This window comes from Melanostigma gelatinosum (assembly GCF_949748355.1).
Source record: "Melanostigma gelatinosum genome assembly, chromosome: 2".
Taxonomy (NCBI): domain Eukaryota; kingdom Metazoa; phylum Chordata; class Actinopteri; order Perciformes; family Zoarcidae; genus Melanostigma; species Melanostigma gelatinosum.
The window spans coordinates 16,494,584-16,515,083 of record NC_136635.1 but is presented as its reverse complement, the minus strand read 5'-3'; the positions used below and the strand labels follow the sequence as shown (position 1 = coordinate 16,515,083).

Sequence of the window (20,500 nt, the reverse complement as noted above, 5' to 3'; positions counted from 1 at the left end):
AACAGAAACAATTTCTTTTTAGCCAGTGATTTATTAAATTAGATGCTTATAAAACACTGCAGATGCTGTATCTTCCACATTGTGTGTATCCAATTGTCCATGTAACATTGAAACTGGTCAATTGCTCGAAAAAAGGAGAAATACACCCCTTTCAATAACTGTAGCCCATATGAAGACATGGTGGGTGAAGCCCATAAGCCCCCGCTCCTCATCACACTTGATACAAGCCTGCAGAAGCAATGATTAGGAGACCAGATGACGCAAGTTAATCCACTTGCCTGATCCATACCTTATCTGCATTAGTAGAAATCAAATTAGTAAATTACTTTTTTTCTTAACGCACAAAAAATACCTTCAAGTACTCTTTGCTCCATATTTTCAAGGATATTCCAGAGATGTATCAAGAGAAAGGCTATGAGGTCTTAAAGTTCTAACCATCATAGCCTACTTGTCTATCCCTTTAACCTTAAGAGTGAATGTCATGTGCTCTCTGTAGAATTACAACTACTAGTTGCATGTTTCGGCAGTCTCAAAATCATCCACAACGCAACCTTTCCAGAGATAGATGAATAATTGTTCTGAATTTGGCAACCAAAGTTATAGATACTATATACTTTCCTGTAAGAGCACCATCCACAGGTAAGCAAGACCAATAACAATCATGACATAGAACCTTGTGTTGCTATGTCACTGTACTTATAACTGCAATACTGTATCTGCCGTTTTAAAAGAAGCAACATTTAATTAAAAAAATGAGGCCTACAAAACTCAGCCAACAGCAGTTACAATATATTCTCCATTGAAGCTGGGTCACCCAACAGATAATGTATGATGTGTGTGAGTCGAGGCTGAATGAGGCAGAGAAAAGGCAATTCCATATGTATGAACAAAGAGTTGGTGAGACTGGATGCTCCCTAGTATCGTCCCTCTGGTCATTGAAGCAAAATGAAGGGGGCAACACATCGTTCAGATTTTCCAGGATGGCACTGGACAGCATGAGAAGGTACAGCTGCGTTTCTGTGGGTTAGGAGGGGTAAAGGGCAGTAGTGATGGGGCCAGTGTCACATGAAGTCCTCATAGTCTTGGGCGTAGCCACCATCAAACTCTGCATAGTCAAGGTCATCTCTCAACTGTGCTTTCAATCCGCCTCCAGCAACGACCCCTTTCTTCTTCTTCTTGCCTTTGTTTTGCTGTAAAGACAAATTCTATTTTAAAGAAATGACTTAATATACGACTACACATTTACAGCAAAACAATGTTCTATTGATCTGAGAATTCTCTGGTTCAATGAAGGAACAAACTAAATTATTAATTGATTCTGCTGGTAAATTACCATGCTCCATATTATAATTGAATTGACAAATATATTAAATCTCTCAGAATTAGTAAAGAAACCACATGAATGTTTAAGAACAAACTACAAGACTGCATAGCGCAGTTGATGTCTGCTATGCCAGGTGAACAGCACCCCTTCTGCATATAAACTACAGATCAGAATATGAGAAAATACAAGCACGCAGTCACTCACTTTTTCTTGTTTCTGTTTTTCACTAAGTAGGGCTGTCAGGGAATTACTGACTTTCTTCAAGTCCTCTACTTCCACTGTAAGAGGGAGAAAAAAAGTTATTAGTTGAGCCAGCTTTGATTGAAATGCAAGGTACTGATATAGTGAATAAGTGTAATTAATGATCTATATTGTTCAGTAAAAACAACTGTAAAAGATGCTGCTTACATGAAATACAAAGTTCCCGAAACAATGAATCCAAGAAACTTGAATAATGCGCCGATTTTTCTAACGGGCATATCTTTTCTTTCAGCAATTTTTCAAACTCTGTGAAGTCGTCTTTAGAAGATGGACACATGGCGTCAATCCCAGTGACACTATTTGAAGCGCTGCTTACGCCTTGAAGAACATTAAAAAAAATACATTGTTAAAAAAGGACATACAGAGTCACAGATGCGAAGCCAACGACTTTTTCCAGCTTTGATCTTTTTCTAATTTACCTGAAGTGTGATAATTTCTTACCAAAAGCATCTTTTGCTAGCTCCAAGTCAGCATCTTCCTGTAATTTCTTCACTCTTATCTTTTCTGCAAGTTCTTCTTCAGGTGCGAGCTCTTCTTCCTGTAATAAAAGATGTCCCAAAGTCAAAATGAAAGCATTATAATAGATGAACACAGTTTGTAAATTATATAGAACTGTAACGGCCATAAGGGAGAAAAAAACAACAACTAACTCACATTCTCCAACTCTTTCTTCTTCAGCTCCTGTTCTTTCTTTAACTGGTTCTCTTTCTCTTTGATCTTCTCACTCAGCTTTTTCTTTTCAGAAACCTTTTTCTCTAACGCTTTAAATAATGGAATAAGAACACAAGTGAATTTGCAGTTAAGGCAGACCATTTTGCTAAATATTAATATACAATACAACGGATTACGTTCTTCTGAAACAGGCAGAAATTAAAAACATATCTGTACCCTTTTTCTTCATCTCTGCCTTTTTCTCTTTTTCTTCCTCCTCATCGTCCCAATTGTCCTGGGAAAACATTAATTAAGACAATTATGAGGAAGTAAACTTTTCAAACACAACACACAAACAGTACATGACTTAAACACTTACACAAAATCTGATTAATGGCAAAAAAAACAAAACATAAAAAACCTTATTTACAAACGGACATATCTGCACACAAAAAACACAGTTCCTAATAATTCCAGCACTGAGTGATGAGGCGATCAGACAGGTAAATGGCCTAAATCAATGCAACTACACGACAGGTAAAGTCCAACGGCATCTAAGCTGGGAAAGTTTAGGTCCATCCAAACCAAAAGAGTGTTTTCACCTGCCTTAAATGTCTTTTGGACCTTGAAGCCATTTCAAAATTCCACTAATTCTGCTTTAATAAACAACCGAGTCCGAAGCCATCTACAGTTAGCTAACGCTAACGTCACTAGTCCATGCTATGTCCAACCAAATGGATAATAAAAATTCAATGACAATTTGTGGGGTTTTAAGTAATGGACTTGGGCACATTAGAGTGTAATTGTTGGGTATTTTAGCAAGGATCTCACATACCACCAGTGGTAGGGTTATCACAGTTTGGGAACGTCAGCCTGCCTAATAATTTTGTGAGACTTGGCATACATCTTCCATATTGTGATAGTAGGGAAGTAACAATATGTGTATTGGTATTGAAGCCTTCGGTACATGATGTTATGTTTGGTATGTGCCATCCTTTCCTCAAACAGCTGTCTGAGTTCTGGAGCATGAGTTTCACCCGGAAAGTTTTGACAGCGCACCAGTTGCTTTCTGTTGTAGAATGCTAGTTGGTTTAGCTCGATTAGAAGGGTGAGTCTGCAGATTCAGACTGTGCCAAAGTAGCTTATGTCTAAAGAGTATCCCTGCGTATATGCGACCGCACTCAACTGTAGACAGATTTAAAGCATTGTGGTGTAAGTGCATGAGCGCTGCAACAATGACTCAGAAATTGTCAACAGGTCAGATTCTTATGATGGGAGCATAGCAGAATCGGAAATACTTTACATTTATACGACAGATATTTCTGTTACGTGTCATTTATTATTGTCAATATGTCAGTATTAGAGTGCCGTAACTGTTAAAGTAAGAAGTATGGCCAAGGAGTAACTGTTGAACGTTAATCATTTTCTCAATAAATAATAAATCTGTTTTCCTTACTGACCCAAAAACCAAAATAACTAACTCATCTTTACAAAGAGATACAAACATTACTCAATGAGCTTTGAAAGGCAAGTTGTTGTATTTGAGCATATTGTAATTACAATACCTCAAAATAATCCACTTTCAAATTAATATATTTTCAGGTGCAATTCATTGTTGATCCCTAATTTGTCACAAACATTTTACCATGCTTACTGAATAAGCCCACAGACTGTACTATGGAGGACATGACATCATCAGTTTGTTTGGCTTTGGGCACCATATGCGACAGAAAACTTAACAATTGAGGAGGCCTCTACTAGCACTTTCCCCGAGTGAATATCAGAGGTTTCTGGACGGCAACCATGTCAACTTCTAGCTAATAACCACTTGTACCACAGTATCAACTGGGCACCAGTTTCCTACTACATGCCTGTTGTAACGCTGGAAAGTTCTAGGCCTTGTCCGAGGCTTGAGTCGAGTCATCAACCCATGATGATGATTTCATCCGATTGTGGCTAAAGTTGGTTAGCAAGCTAAGGCCGCTTCATGTTGAACGTAACTCAAGCTGAGGGGATCCAGGACAGGACACATCTTCTACAACCATTTAATGACCCGAACTTTGAGCAATGATGAGACAATCATCGACATCAACTACAAAACTACTCCAGACCACTTAACGACGCTATTGTTAGCCACCATTTAAGCACATTTTCAGTCGCAAACTCATGAGTTTCCTAGCTAACTTGATTGGCCCGTAAAAGATTAGCTTCAAGCTACGTTATCCAAATTTATACCGGCTAGCCAAGCATTACCTAACGTTAGTTACTTGTAAGCTTCTACATGAAAGCAAACTACACTAGTGTCCAGAGGATTCAGTTTAACATTCACTGTGGTAACGGAACATTACACCAGTTGAAAACGAGTGGTAGCCTAACGTTAGCCAGCTTTAGTGGAGTTACTACAGGCTGCCAGATAGAGCCACATGAGTTAGCTTTGTGCTAGCTGACGGCTAACACGGGCTCGGAGGTTAGGATTGACAGACAGCCTGAAACCGCGACGAAGCATGGATCAGATAGACAATGTTTCATCCCAATGTTAGCTTGACATTAACTGGTCGAGCTTAACATCTTGCTTAACGTTAAGCCCGACAGGCGGAGGCGAACTTTAGCCCGAGCTCATACAGAACGAGTGTTTAATGTACCTTAACATCATCCTCGTCGTCTTCACCTTCCCATTTGTCCATCGATGCCGCCTTTTTATTCGGCTCCTCCGGCTCGAAGGTTTCAGCGTCTGTAAAAACGACAACATGAAACCCGTTAGGCCAATCCACATCTAACGGATGAGGTAAACTAAAAACGAAGTGCTAGTCTCGTAAAAAAATGACTGTGTGAAGCGGCTGATGTACAGATAGCGATCCTTCCTAGCTTAAGTTGCTCACCCCAGTCCGCCATGTTGGCTGTGTTGGTTGTGTTTGACAGGCTCGCAGTGGAGTCAGTGCAGCAGCCCGTTGGCCACGTTCAGAAACGGCTCCCACCTTCTGTACGTCACTCTGAGCGCTTATCTTATGACACGGCCTCCCTGAGCGCACATTACTTCAGGCAACACTACACAGACACCCGGGTACCTTTGTTGAACTAGAAAAAGCATTTCCTGCTGAAAATACGTTGCAATGCTGAAAACTGAAATTAATCACAAAAACATTGCTGAAAATAGATATCAAATTCAAAAACAAATTGCAAAAAGCTTAATAATTCAAAAAGTTTAAAGATTACAAATATGAAAAGTCATATCACACCTCTCCTGAAAGAGCTGAACATTTTGATATTTTAACAGTTTCTGTGGCTTAAAAAAATTCATCAGTGGTGATATTAGTAGTAGTATAAGCTGTAGTAGAAGTATTATTAGTATTAGAATAACTACTAGTAGTAGTAGTGGTGATATTTGTAGTAGTAGTAGAAGTTGTAGTTGTAGTAGAAGTATTATTAGTAGTAGAAGTATTAGTAATTAGAAGAAGTAGTAGAAGACGTAGTATCAGTAGTCATAGTAATAGCTGTAGTATTGGTCGTAGTATTTAATATCACAGTAGTAGTAGTAGCAGTCATACTAATAGCTGTAGTAGTATTACTACTTTTAGTAGCATGAATAGCAGTAGTAGCAGTTGTAGTATAAGTAATAGTAGTGGTGGTAGTAATAGCAGTAGTGGTAGTAATAATATTGATGGTAGCAGTAATAGTAGCAACAGCAAAAGTTGTAGTAGAAGTAGTAGCAGCAGTAGTAGTAGTAATACTAGAAATATTAGCAGCAGTAGTAGTTGTCGCAGTATTAGTAAGAGCATTCATTATTTCAACAAAAAAGCCTAATTTTGAGGTTAATGTTTACATACAGTTAATCCATGGGGCCTTTATTTTGAAAGGGTGGGGCTGGGTGGGGGGGGGGAGGGGGAGAGGAGACATAATCATAATGTTTGACACACATAAACAGAGGTTATTAAATGACAGGCTTCATCACAAGCAGTTCATCAACATCACTAATTGGCTCAATTGTGAACACCTGTGTGCCTGAAGCCATTTCATGGAGATAAAACAGGGAAACACCTCTCAAACAAATCATCAACTCCCATAACCGTACCTCATTGCTCCGATATTAATAATTGAGAGGAAGGATGACTTAAGAAACAGATCTTGTAAAAATTGTGTCTGTAGTGTAAAAAATGTGGCTTAACTGGCGATCTAGAAATGGGGTACCATGTTCTGTGGAAGATGTTTTTGAAGCAAAATTTAACATTGGTCTCTATGGAGCAGAAAGTTGGTTTTCCTCTCAATTAACGGCTTCTGTGTCATATGTGGAAATCTGTGGGATTCCACAGTAATTTTTCTACGACAATGAATTGTTGGAATGCTCAACAGCATTCCAACAATTAAATAGTCGCTAAACATAAGGAGGGTGATATGGTGTGGGATGGATAATGTGACAACCAGTGGTGGAATTAATTTACACTAACGTTACTGTATACATTATTTTAACAGATCGCACACACTGGTCATTTTTTTAAAGTCAAAATTATGAGTCAACATTTTCAGATTTCAGTCATATTGTTAGATAGTTTATCAAAAATACTGAGTAAAAAAGTCAAAATTACAATATAAATTTTTACTTTAAAAAACAATCTTGACTTGCTATATTGTAATATTCACTCATTATTTTTGATACAATGTCCATAATTATCATATTTAATCTACATAATGTTGGCTTAAAAATTCTAAATAAATAAATAAGTTTATATAAATACAAGAAAATGGATGAAAGCAGTCCACTGTATTTTTTTAAGTCCACATAGTTTATTATATACCATGTTTATCATAAATATCAATCAGAGGCAGATTGGTTCAGTTTAATAACTTAGATCTATCACACCAGAAAGTGTTTACAATATAAAACTCACAGCAAAAAGTTGACCAACACCAGTACAATGAGGTCTCATTGAGCATTATGTGGCCTACCTGTTATCGAATTAAAATAACTCACAATAGATATATAAATGTAGCAAACAATACTACTCTTACTCCGACAAAAATATGATATCATTTGATATAATTTCACAAAAATATATAACCTAGTATATTTGCATCAGAACTTTTATTTGGTCATAAGTGTCTCATAACTACATTTAAATCTTTTAAGTGTTTGAGTTGCTTTTCTGGGTATGGGGTCTCATCCAAGAGAAGGGGCAGTAGGGATTCATACAGATTTATCAAAAAATAAATCTATAAATAAATAAGCAAAATATATATAAGTGTATGAAAATAAGTATGTGAGTGTTGATTTGACTTGATGGATTTAATGTTTATATTGTATACTGTAACAATGCTTTTTTTTAAATATATTTTTGAATTAAACTAGACATTTGGTTGCTCCAGTGCTGAATGTTGATGTGTCTATAAATGTCAGTTGCACAGAATAAATTACAATCTCAATAAATAGACTTTATATAAATCCTGAAGTGCTGCTTATTTCAAAGAGGTACGGTATTGCACAGATAAATGAGATCATCTTGGTTATGTGGTTGCGGAGGTGTTTCCCGATCCAGCAGGGGTGAGTGGGGTCATGTGCCAGGGCAGATCAGATCAGGGCAGGGCAGTAGCAGCAGCAGCAGCATTAGCAGTCCCAGTATGAGACACAGAGGACTGTGCCTCAGTGCCAGCCCCAGTGACTTCCCTGCAGGAATACAGTGAAACCAATATAAATGTTTTGCAATGCAATGTGAGTTATCCGTCTTTGTATGTCAGAGGAAAAAAACACTGTTAAACTAATTTCAGAGTATTTCATTACATCTTCTTGAGTTTGCCAGTTGGGATATTCCCGTATTAGAGGTAAGTTTCTATTATGGCCATGAAGTAAATGGAAGAATACTCATCCCAATTGAATCGGTTTCTTTTTACACCAAAAAAAAAAGCACATCGTCATATAAGAAGTTTATGATCCCTCACAAAGTAATCACAACATCAGTGCAGACCCGTCACACCCTGGACACAACGTGTTCTAACTCCTCCTCTGTGGTAGGCGCTACAGAGCACTGTCCGCCAAAACAAACAGACACCAGAACAGCTTCTTTCCGCTGGCCGTCGCGCTGATGAACACTTGATCAGTCATACAGTGTCAGAAACAAATCTGTGTGCAATAATCCGGGACCTATATATTCAAAATTATATATACATATTCCACCTACCTCATGTACATAAAGTATCCTGTGACAATCTTTCTACAGCTCTGCATTCGTTGAACTTTTATCTAGATTTCATTGTCATTGTTTTTGTGTTTTATGTTCATATATATACTTTGTATATATATTTATATGTGTACATAGTAGTTAAATGTTTATGCTTACCTTTGTTCTATTTTGTTGTCCTTGTTTTTTGTTTATTTGTCTATTTCTGTGTATGGATGTTGTCGAGAGCAACGGAAAAAACAGAGTCAAATTCCTTGTATGTATTTGCATACATGGCCAATAAAGCTGATTCTGATATGTTATGGTTTATTCTTTAACATTACATAATTTAGTCTATAAAACAGATAAATGTAATTGTGAAATAATTAAAGCACATACAAACAGCCTAATTGTGTCCCATAATGCATCCCAATTCCACACTACCTACTCACGGGGTTTTGTGTATAAAGTGCATTCACACTTTATATGAATATGAATATAAAATTGATAGTCCCTTTGTGTAGGATCTGATCAAATCTGGCTTTGGTGACTGTGAGACAAAAGACATATAGAGGAGCGACTGACAGCTGGAAAAAATGTAAACAAACTTCAGATGATAGTCTCACTTCAGGATAGTCTCATAAAAAGAAAATTAAGTATTAAACATTTGAAAAAACATTTTGTTTTTTCTTTGTAGAGTTTATTTTGGCAATAGTTTTCTAACATCTTAGTTGGAGTGATGTCTGTCAGTGCATATAGATTTCCATTAAGCGCAAACCTTAAGTGCTCTATATTTCTTGTATACTCATGTCAAATACACTATATTAATGCTATTTGTATATGCCATACTGTAATAGTATTAGTATTGAACTGGGACACAACTTCAGTTAGAGCGTTCATGTTCACCAGATAAACAAAAAAAAATTGTAAGCTTCCGAAAATGACCCTTCTTTACAATCATCAGTGGACAATAAGAATTTCAAAGATTTGAGTGGTTTACCTCTGAAGTTAACAGGCCTGTCCTCCCACGGTGTCAGCACCATAGCCAGAGCTGTCCTCTGAACATCTGACATAGCAGAGAACTGCTCATCAGTTACGGCAGCAGCCTGCTCATAGGAGAACATGCTGATCTGTCTCTGGTGAAACACCACCTTTGAGGAAATGACAAAACAGACAGACAGACACAAAGAAACAGATGGGCCAATTGGCAGAGACAAGATGAGAAAACATAAGGAGCTGTTAGAATAAATGCACCAACATTAACACATTTTAGACTGCAGAGAAATAACTTATGAAATAGCTCTGAAAGCCAAGAGCTTCTGCTGTGAATATTGTTTTGTTGTTTTATCAAATGTTGACTTACAGCAAACTTATCAGGTGGTATCATTGAGACAGCCGCAGGTGTGATTCCTTCGATTTGTTCATTCACCAAAGCTGACATAGCCATGTCTGGGAGACCAGCTGTAAAAAGTGCAATATGTTTCAAAGAGAGTGAAGCAGCACAAAGGTCGCCTGAGTCAAAAACACTGGGATCCAACAATATGAGAGTGACAGAATACGTTTAGAGGGTGTTAAGAAAACAAATAATGAAAACAGGATGGAGTTCATTTAAGGACGTGAGCACATAACATTTGACTCAGCAACAAAAATAAGATATTTGTACCACACAGATATTAAGATGTCGAATTAACACGATTGAGAATTGACACATTGTTCTTACACAGTGTAATTTAATACACCTGTGTCCGCTGCTACAGAATGAACATAACAAATTCATAGTTTTATTTCATGTAGAAGTGAAAATATTCCAAATCTGTAAAAAAAAAAAAACATACGGGGAAGTCGGTGAATGCGTAATACCTGCCAGAACACCAATCTCAATGAAGACAGCAGTTCCCCATGAACTCATGGGTCCAAAAGCAAGACGGTGGGTCAGAAGCCCAACAAAAGCCAGCAGCTGCTCCTCTGAGCAGGACAGCCTCAGCCGACCCAGCCAGAGCACCGCCTTACTGCAGCCACCAGGGAGAGACACAGCAGAGGAAGTGGAGGAGGGAGGGCAGATTACTTTGACTGAATATTATCAGCAGCAGAGTGGTTCTCAGAAAGCAGCCATTAAAGCGGGCCTGTAAAAGAGCCTCTTTTTATCTGCTCACCTGAACTCTACGGCATTGAAAGAAGTAATCTCTGTGGTTTGGGCTCCACACACGATGTATCCCATCGCCACCAGTGTGCTGGAGTCAAGCTGGCTCGGACTCTGCTCGGTGGAGTTTAACACGGTGGTAAACAGCGCAGAGAGCTGGAATGAAAACAAGAGTTATGATCCAGATATGCTCTTTGAACATACACTCAGTTTATTAGGGAGCTAAAACTAATTTATTCCAATACAACAGCCCTAAAACAGTACGGCAACAAGTCCTACTTGCATGAGGACATTGTTTCGTGTTTTTAAAACGTTAAGTCAACTTTATAGTAATTGTTTGTCTTCAATGACAACTCTAGTATATCAGTTGTTGGGTTATTATTATTCGACATATATAATTTAATCAAAGATTTAATCCAATTTAAAGTATCTATCATTCATTTACTTATAGGACAGATTTCTGTTTCTAACAAACAAAACTTAAAGTTTGAGCGGATCTCACTGAGCACCTAGAGTTTAATATTGGTACATTTATTGAGCAAACAAACACCTGCATTAAAAGTGTCCAGCTCAGCTATACTGTCTGAATACAAGTTAATCAACATCTGCACAATAATGAGAATCAAGACTTCTCAGTAGTCATGGAAAGATGAAAACTTTACACTCTGCATTCTCAGAAAATCTTGAAAGCAACATATACGGTAAAATAAATGTGCTTATTTGGTCAAATTGAGTTAATGCAGACAGTTTAGTAAATCAATGTGATATATTAACTGGCCAAAGCAGCTACCTGTCTGTTGCTCCAGGCTCTGACAGCACCAAGAGCAGCGATGCTGCTTCGCTCAGTCAGTCGGAGGCTGCTCAGCTCCTCTGGTGACAGCTCTATTGCTATTCCACCCAGCTGAGCGATCACAGACTGGGAGAAGGACGAGATGGGGCCGTATATCTTCTCACATCCGGTAAAGAAAGAGCAGACACACAGTATTAAGACCTGGACTGAGGAGGGGAAATTACGCTGTACAGCCTTGAATCAAACACACCTGCTTGTTAATGGACTGAGGTGGACTGCAGTTGGATCTCACCTGTTTGGCTTTCTTGAGCGCCGAGCTGCGTTGGTAGGATGCTAAGAACGGGTCATGACCCATCAGCTCCAGACAGTTGGAGAAGGCCAATGAAGACATGCTGAGCAGGCTGGTCCAGGCAGAGGGAGCTGTTGTGTGCAGAATCTCACAAGTAGGAACCATAGGAGTCGCTGGGGAGAAGGACACAAACATCTGATAAGTAGATGCTGTTGACGTACAATATATGACTCATTTCCTATATACTTTATTGGAATAAAATCAAATCTGAAACAATCATTTTGACATGATTGCCATACATCAGAGGAATAGTTTGACATTGGCCATAGAGCATCATTGCATGACAAGACTCCAGGAAGTAACTGTGTGCGACCAAGAAAGAGTTCTTCATACAAACCACATTGTGTTGTTTTTACACTTCGGTTTTTGTACGGACTAAACAAACATGTAATATTATAACGTGTTAATTGGTGAGCTTTAAAGGGGCTGCAGGTGGATTTTTTTCACTTTTAGACAGATCCCCCTGTTTCCAGTCTTTGTGCTAAGCTAAGCTAATCAGCTGCTGGCTGTAGACTTATACTGAACAGACAAATAAGAGAGTGATATCGATCTTCCCATTTAAATGTCAAACTGTTACTTTAATACCAGTCTATTTTGTTAATAGCTCTCCTAAACTGGAAAAGCAGACATGGCACAATTCCCCAAATGTTGAACTATTCCTTTACAGAGTACCATATATCTTCTTTTATTTTTAGATTTTAGGAACCATCGTGATGCTCACGTGACAAAGGATGTATTTTCAGGAAGCCCAGGAAAAACTGTAGAACAAACTGCTGCTTTTCAGAAAGTCTCCGACGCTCGTTCTCGTCTGAACAGTGGATCCCCACGTTCCCACGTTCCCATCGATGCTGGCTCATGAACAGCCTCTCGATACGCCCCACAGTCATCAACGCCTGTGGGAACACAAACAGCAACACATATGGACACGAAGAGACACACACACTAGAGACACACACACTGATGGTTTACGGGAAAACAGGAACTTCATCCCCTGATCCTGACACCTACTGGAGATTTGACACCTGAGGGATTTATTTACAGCCTTTGTTAGCTCACCTGCCGGGATCAAGTTACAATCCCAACGCCTCACTATGGATTTTAGTACATCGAATGAATCCGGTACGTTGCTCAATCGTGGGTGCAAAGTGTCAGTCAATCTGATGAGCAATTAAGATGTAATACCAAATGACCAAACGCACAACAGCACACTCACGAGGGATATCTCCTGCAGTTTGTTGTTCGGCAGGAAGAAGAGAAACCGGTCCACCTGACTTAGTGTTGTCTGGTTCCAGTTGTTAACTGGGCTGTGAGGAAACAGAAGAACACTTCATCACCAGAAAGCTTTAGATATATGAAACCCCCATGTTTTCCTCCTTAACTGTAATCTTAATGTATAGGTTGAAGAATCCCACAAACACACTCTTAAAACTCTACTAAGAGGCACATTTTATAAGTTTGCTTAGTTTGAGTAACTAGAAATGTTGTTGATTAGCTATGTTCTCATAATGGCAAAATATCACGAGTCAAATTCACACAACAAAAAAGCCCACTTTTAATGCATTTTATAATATAATATAAAAATCTTGTTTGATATGTTATTTGTCATTGAATGTTTACGACTTTCTACTAATCATACATGGGCCAAGGTATGTAATGTCATACTGCCTTGTTATTTGTCAATTCATTGTTCAAAAAAAGCCTTAAAAAATAGTTTTTCTTGACCCAAACAATTAAAACATTCAGTTTAAGGCGATGTGATATAACAACTGTTGTTACCCAAATGCTGCAGGTTCCAGCAGGATACGAGCCACAATGTCCATCTTGCTGCTGCTGTAGCAGAGCCCCTGGAGGAGGTCCAGGTTGTCGATGAAGAAGCTTCGGTCAAGCTTAATCAAAACTTCATCTGCCACAAACGGTGCCATAATGCCCAGTGAACGAAACTCCTCCTCAGTAAACACCCCCGTGTACATGCCCTGCAGAGAAAGAGTCCAGCAAACACTGATCACACAGCAAACACAATACACTCTCCACTGCTGATCTCCTGGAAATCTTCTGGTTTTCAAACTCAAAATTGATTTTTTCTTCTTTGCCTTTTAACTTTTTAACGGAGGACATGGATCGGTATGGCAACACAGTGTGGCTCTACTGACCATCCTCTGCACCATTCTGTCAACCAGCAGCTCCTGTTTTGTTCTGGACAGCAAGAGAAAGTGCAGACGGTCCTGAACAATAATCTTCCTCAGAGTGTCCATCATATCTGTGGGGAACTTCTTAATGGTGCTCACCCTGCAAGCAAACACACAGAAAGAAAATGATACGGAATATTTTCAATATATATTGTGAATAAACATCTAATACATATTGTATTATTAAAAGGAGGGAGTGGCCATTTCACCTTCAATATTACTATAATATACGACACTTTATATGCTTTTTTTGTTTTAACAGATGTGATACGTACACAAGGGTTTACCATATGTTTCCGGCCAACATGTAGTGAAAGTGTTTGAAATATAATTATTGTCTACTCATATTGAGATGCTATTGTCCTGCAATCATTTTGAATATCTGGGAAACAACTTAACACATTAATAGCGGAGCGACTAATGCCATCTTCTGACTTACGGCATGGACAGGGCAATCTCAGCTCCAAGATCTTTGAGCAGCTCAGAGAAGAACTCAAACTGATACAGCTCCTCGATCACACACTTTTTCTGTCCAGAAAAACAGAGACGCATGACAAAGGAAATATATCACATGTATGATCGACGAAAAGCATATATCTAATAGACAGTAGAATGGCATCAATCAAACAGGCATGTGTACCAGTGAGGTGTGAAGAGGACCAGGCTGCTGTCTGAGGAAGGCCAGGATTCTTCTCACAGAAGAAACCGAAGAGTCAGCACGAAAACGTTCCTGTAAGACCTGGCAGCTCACACCCTGACCCACTGTTCCCAGACTCCTGAGTACAGAAAGAAGTGAGTGTCCACCCACAACCAACACAGTTCAAAGAAACTCTTTTGAAAGCATCTGCCAATAGTACTGAATACATTGTGGATGCAGACAAGAAGTATGCAAAGAGAAAAGAGTGTATACATATTCATCACAGAAATTAGTTGTACTTACAGAAAATTCAGTTCAATTAGGTTCGGTTTAGTATCAAGCACCTCTTTGAAAATTGCTTTAGCCTGGGGAAGAAAATGGAAACAAGTGCTGTTTTAGGTGTTATGTTGCAACATGCTGGTTCATTCAGGTCGTGAGTTGCTTCCGTTACCAGTTTTCATGATCAGAGAGGGTAACTTGATATAAATAGTGATTGATAGTTATTTTCTCCGTCTTGTTTGTCTTCACAGGAAAGTCCATTCACAGTGTCAGGGATGATGACATCTTTGCTTTTGCCTTTCCATTTAATAATTTAGCAGTGAATCAAGATACTGTCATAGACACCTTCTCATGGCAGACAGACAAAGCATATTTAATCAGAGGAAGCAGGAAGAGATCATAACACAAAGTGGGAGTCACAGGCTTAGGGTTAGATGCTTTCAAGCAACTGAAAGTGAACCGACAAAAGACTCGATGGGCCGCTCCACCACCCTCTGTTAATCCACACTTTCTTTTCATTATTTTGGCAGATTGAGCATTGATGTTATACAACACTGCATTAGTTGCCCCTATGTGAACAAGCAAAGATAAATAAGTTTGACACACAGGTATTTTTACAGAATAGTGTTAAATACATTGATACTTTCTAGCTTGTGGGGCTTCTCTGATATTTGACCAAACCAAACAACTTGACAAATGAAAATGAATTTTTGGCTCAACTGTTTACCACTCTGCATATGCACCCTGTGATGATGTCCCATGAGGTGGCATCACAGTTATTTAGAGGTATTGAGTAAAACAGTTTGAGTAAGATGGCTTCTACGCTGTGTGTTGATGCCAGGTGGCTGTGATACCTGCTGTGTGTTCCAGGGTGTTGTGGATGCAGTGGTGATGTTGTTCACAAGCAGTTGAGTCCTGGGCAGGACACTGAGCAGGGGCGTCTGGAAGAGCAAAGGCTCCACATCATCCAGCCAACGGACCACTTCTGGGAAGCCCTGGTCAGAAAAGAGGTGCGATAACGCAACGCGTTGCAGTCGCCATTTTCACATTTAAAAAACTCACACAACCCCGAAAAGTCTTTGACCGAATGCTGATGATCAAATATAAAATCTACAGAGATAAAGGGAAAAGCGTTATTATTTTAATTGTGTTATATACAGTACCTCGTGTTTGAAGTAACTGACAAGGTATACAAGGTGTGATTATTAATACTATGATAAAATTTATAAATCCTGCATTTGACTGTAAATTTATTATTACATCATTTTTTCTTTGACTTTAACAAAGCCAAACTGACACCTTAAATTGATAGAAAGAAAATGAAGATTTCAATGTGAATGAATGTATCTCCCTGCTCTCTGCATGTGTGTGTTGTACCCATAGTTTGGTGGATACGGCATTGACTTGTGGCGGGCTGAGGCCTGGTTTGCGTTGGGCCATGGCGGGCAGGGATGACAGCAGCCTGTCTGAGGTGAGCGTCAACAAGGTCTCCGTCTTCATTCCCACAATGAGGGAGCCGATCTTCTGCAGCTGGCCTTGAGCGGTCAGCTGGGCAGAGGGGGGGGGGGAGGTGTGAGGATTAAGGTGCAACAAAGGCAGAGAGCATCTCTTTACTAAATTCACATTGAGATGGGTTTAGAAAATCACTCACGGTGGTAATTGAAGACATCTTTTCTACAATTATGGAAGCCTGAAAAACAATATCACAGAAAATGAATAAAAGGAATTTCCTGAAATAAATAAACACTTGCTTCAGCTCGATATCATTGACTTCTACTGGAGTTTTTTTGGGACTTGAAAAAAAAACTTGCCCACACAACATTGTTGTTATAATCGACCTGCCAAACTATCTGTAGGTTTTAAGAGGTTCATCCTCTCAAGACTCCTTATAACTTATACAAGTGAGACGACAGCTGTGAGGCTGAGAGTAAAAAGTAGAGCTCAGGTCTTTGCCTCATTAGCCGTCTCACTTCGGGGGTCAGTGTGCTGAAGACCGCCTGGCTGTCAGCTGTTCCTCAAGCATGCAAAGCCCACCAGCTGCCAGGATACTCAACCATGTACAATAAACAGGAGTTTATGCAGTGAAAGGGACCGACTACCCTGACATTTATTTTACACAGGAAAAAACTGCTTTAAATGATGACTGCTACATATTTCACTGTGCATTACAGGTTGAGTATGCTCCTCTACCTGCACAGGGCTGAATGAAACAGAGCCGAGGGCAGGGAGGGCAGCGAGCAGCTGAGACGGTGTAAGACCCTGCAGGAAAGTCACACCCAGCATGGGCAGGAGGTGACCGAGCTCTGCCAGTCGATCAGAACTGAGCAAAGACGGGATCTTTAATTCTGCGCTGTTCAGTAACACACCGGAAATCTGGAAACGGGGTTCAAAAAAAGCACAAAGACAGCATTATATATTATACATACTTCTTAAATGAAATTGTTAAATGAAAGCACACACATTAAGAAAACAATAGAGACACCACATGGTAACTTCTCTCTTCCTACCAGTTGGCTGGGCAGACCGCGTCCCTCTCGAGTGCAGTTCATAACGATGTCCCGGATGACACTGAAGACCTTAGTGCTTTTGTACATGAGGAGGTCCTCTGGGTCTGCCAGGCATGAGAGATTTCCCAACCTAAAATTATAGACGCCGTTTTAACAACACAAACCTGGGAGCAGATGAGAGGTTTCCTTTCAAAAAATGTAGACATTTTGTAAAAACAAATGCTTTTTTTTGTTGTTTTTCATTATAATTTGGTCAGTGAAACAAAATCATTGTCCTTGAGGTCATTTACTCTCTGAAGAATGTTCAATTCAAAATTCAAACCAAGTTTTATCAAAGTTTACACCTACTGATCTCATGTCTAGAAAACAGTGCACATGCACAGAAAGGTTGGCGGTGCCTCCAATCAGTCATTGCCAACCTGGTAAAATCCCGAGCTGTCAAGTTCCTGTAGGTACCAATGAGGCTGTGAGCTACGAACTCCTGCTTCAGAGAAGTGAGGGTGTTTCTCTGCAACACATCCAGCCCGTCCAACAGCTGTGGAGATGCATGATGACCGAAAGGCAGAAATAGAATCTCTGTCTGAATATGTGACATTAAATACTTTTTGCAAATGTGAGAAATAAATATTTGACAAGAATTTATTCAACTGATCCCACTCAACAGAATCATTAACTCATTCAAAATAATAGCTGTACATTTCCCAGAAATGTGCTTATTTGTCCTCTTGCAAGGTTGGGGGAGAAAAAAAAAATCGACATTTAGTCTACTGCTATAGGCACGGATGAAATCTTGTAGAATTTGGGAAATATGCTTCTGAAGCTACCTGAGCAGCCGACTAGCTTAGTTTAGATCAGCATAGTTTTGTGTAAAGACACAACTAGCTCTGTTGAAAGGTTAGCAAAATCTGTCTCACCTCTAAAGCTCACAAATTAAAAAGCGACATCTTGTTTATCAAATCCATACAAAAGCATATTTGTGGTTGTGTCAGTTACTGACTGTAGCTTCTTATTTAAGACAACGAGGAAATGTATTTCCCAAACTATTCCTTTAAAACCTTGCCTGGTTGAGCACTCAAAGGTCAGTTTACCCCTTTATCTTCAGGTCATTCTTAATTAATGTGTTCCTATCTTTAAACATTGGTGGAGACAAAAAGAGTCTGTCTGTGCTTTGCTTTGACCACTCGTGACAAGTAGCTATGCTCTGTGCCCTGGGGCAAGTAGAACTGACAGAGTCCTGGCTTCTAAGGTTTCCCAGCCAGGTGTCAAAGCTCAGAGGGCTGTTACCTGAGCAGATGAGAGGTGTTGGAAGTTGTGGAAGGGCAGGTAGGCGATCAGGTTTCCTGTGTCCCTGATGAGTGACTGCTTGCCTCCGATGATGAGGGAGGGGGGCATAACTCTGCTGTGCCACAAGCCAAATGCCCGCCGCTGGTCCAAAGTCATGCGCTCCAAGTGTCTGTTAATGGTCTCCCTCCTAGAGACAAAGTGATAATAAAAAATAACAATAATAGGTGTTGCTTAAAGGTGTGTGATTTACAGGAACTGTGGTTTTGTAACAGTATTTGCATGTGGCTTGAAGGATTACATTTAACTAATCTAAACATAGTGTGAGGTTGGGAGAAAAGCCAGGTACAAATAATAAAGAAAAACTTTTACTTTTTGTTTTTATATATAGCGCTTCAATTCACTCTTGTGAGAGTTAGATCAGAAGAGTGATGCCACTCCCCCTGTATAAATCCATAACCAGGAAGCAATATGATTAGCTTAGCATAAAGACTGGAAACAGGGAGGATGTAAAGGTAAACAAATCTGCCTACCAGCACTCTTAAGTTCACTGACTAACACGTTACATCTCGTTTGTTTAATCTGTACAAAATCCTAAGTGTAAGGATGACACTTTGTGGCTGTACAGGGTTTGTGTGCTGGAATTTCTGATGGGAATTTACATATTTTGTTTGGATGCCGATGCACAGTGCAAGGCTAAATGTTTTTCCTATGTTTCCAGTCTAAATGCTAAGCTAAGCTAATTGCCTCCTGGCACCAGCTATTTACCATACAGATGTCATTTTGGTATCATCTGACAGTAGACTCATTAATTTCTACCTTAAGAAAACAAACAGACATGTTTGGTACTTGTGTTTGTTATGTGCACTGTCTGCAGACACAACTTCCCTTCGGTGAATATAAACACTGTAACCCCTTTCTAGAATGAAATCTAGTCAGTGAACCAGTTTACTCTACGTTCTATGTACAATGCATGTTCCACCTCGGGGTGCAATGACACATCACTTCTAGCAGAGGACACCAGTGCTGTGTTCAGATGGAAACATAACATAATAATATGTAGGAAAGTAAGCTTGCATGGTCGTGCACCATGGAAATAAATAATGGTGGGCACTAAATACTCTTTGCAGATGTAACACAGACAAACTCAGTAACTTGTTTGTTTGACACACATAAATAATACTTCGTAAGATGTCTTTTGCTGCTAAGAGAGTATAAACCTACTGACAAGGTGCATGGAGGCAATCTTAGAGGTAAAAACTCCAGCAGCACAAAATCAACTCATTTAAATTGTATGAAAAAAACAATACCAACACAACAGAGAAACAATACTCGTTAGAATAAGTGACACACTAATCATTCATGAATGTGCCTTCAAATAATAAGTATCACATCATTGTAAATGAGTCGGTGACACCCTGACTTACACATTGATGTCGTTCTGCAGTGAGGGCAAAGCTTGGATGTCAGCCAGGCTCGCTGCAGGCAGAAGTGGAGCCAGCTCAGGGAAGAGACTACCGACTTTTACCAGGGGGGTCTGGAGCAGCACTGACACCATGGTGGACAGGTACTCATCGGGCAACTGGCAAACAGAAGCAAATACTGTGAACGAAGACTAAACAGATGCTACAGTGAACTAGGAAGAAACAGGAAAAGACAGATAAACGTGGTTAGTGTAGGATTCAGGTGGTGGTGTAATGGTGTGCTTATCCACCTTCAGCGTGTCCTTGTTCCCGCTGTAGTACTGAAGGATCAGTCTGACGGTGTTGATGTGCGCTGCATTGAGCACAGAGCTCAGGCTGCTCAGCGGTATCCTAAAGTACTCCTGGACACATCAACGCACAAAGAAATGAGCCCAACAAACAGACATAAAGAATACAAGGACATCATTGGAAAAATAATCTACAGCCATGCAAGCAGCTGCAGCTGTTGCAGTTGATTGTTGCAAT

General features: G+C 39.6%; 2 protein-coding genes across 3 annotated transcripts; both read right to left on the bottom strand.

Moving 5' to 3' along the window:
* Positions 1 to 8: 8 nt before the first annotated feature.
* Positions 9 to 5,217, bottom strand: eif3jb (eukaryotic translation initiation factor 3, subunit Jb). 2 transcript variants are annotated; one of them, XM_079290839.1, is made up of 8 exons: positions 5,116 to 5,217; positions 4,879 to 4,967; positions 2,490 to 2,531; positions 2,240 to 2,344; positions 2,027 to 2,123; positions 1,733 to 1,903; positions 1,529 to 1,602; positions 9 to 1,190 (listed from the first exon to the last, which is right to left on the bottom strand). In XM_079290839.1, the coding sequence occupies exons 1-8, from the start codon at positions 5,126 to 5,128 to the stop codon at positions 1,062 to 1,064; spliced, it is 720 nt and encodes a 239-aa protein (XP_079146965.1). In that variant the 5' UTR covers positions 5,129 to 5,217; the 3' UTR covers positions 9 to 1,061. The 2 variants fall into 2 exon arrangements, with proteins under 2 accessions (XP_079146965.1, XP_079146964.1); XM_079290838.1 differs by having other exon boundaries at positions 20 to 1,190; positions 2,240 to 2,346; positions 2,474 to 2,531; positions 5,116 to 5,210.
* Positions 5,218 to 9,641: 4,424 nt separating this feature from the next.
* strc1 (stereocilin 1) lies at positions 9,642 to 13,522 on the bottom strand (the record flags this gene model as incomplete). Its single annotated transcript, XM_079286395.1, has 9 exons — positions 13,438 to 13,522; positions 12,875 to 12,965; positions 12,383 to 12,554; positions 11,605 to 11,774; positions 11,313 to 11,438; positions 10,536 to 10,678; positions 10,243 to 10,391; positions 9,746 to 9,843; positions 9,642 to 9,656 (listed from the first exon to the last, which is right to left on the bottom strand). The coding sequence occupies exons 1-9, from the start codon at positions 13,479 to 13,481 to the stop codon at positions 9,642 to 9,644; spliced, it is 1,008 nt and encodes a 335-aa protein (XP_079142521.1). The 5' UTR covers positions 13,482 to 13,522.
* Positions 13,523 to 20,500: the final 6,978 nt, after the last annotated feature.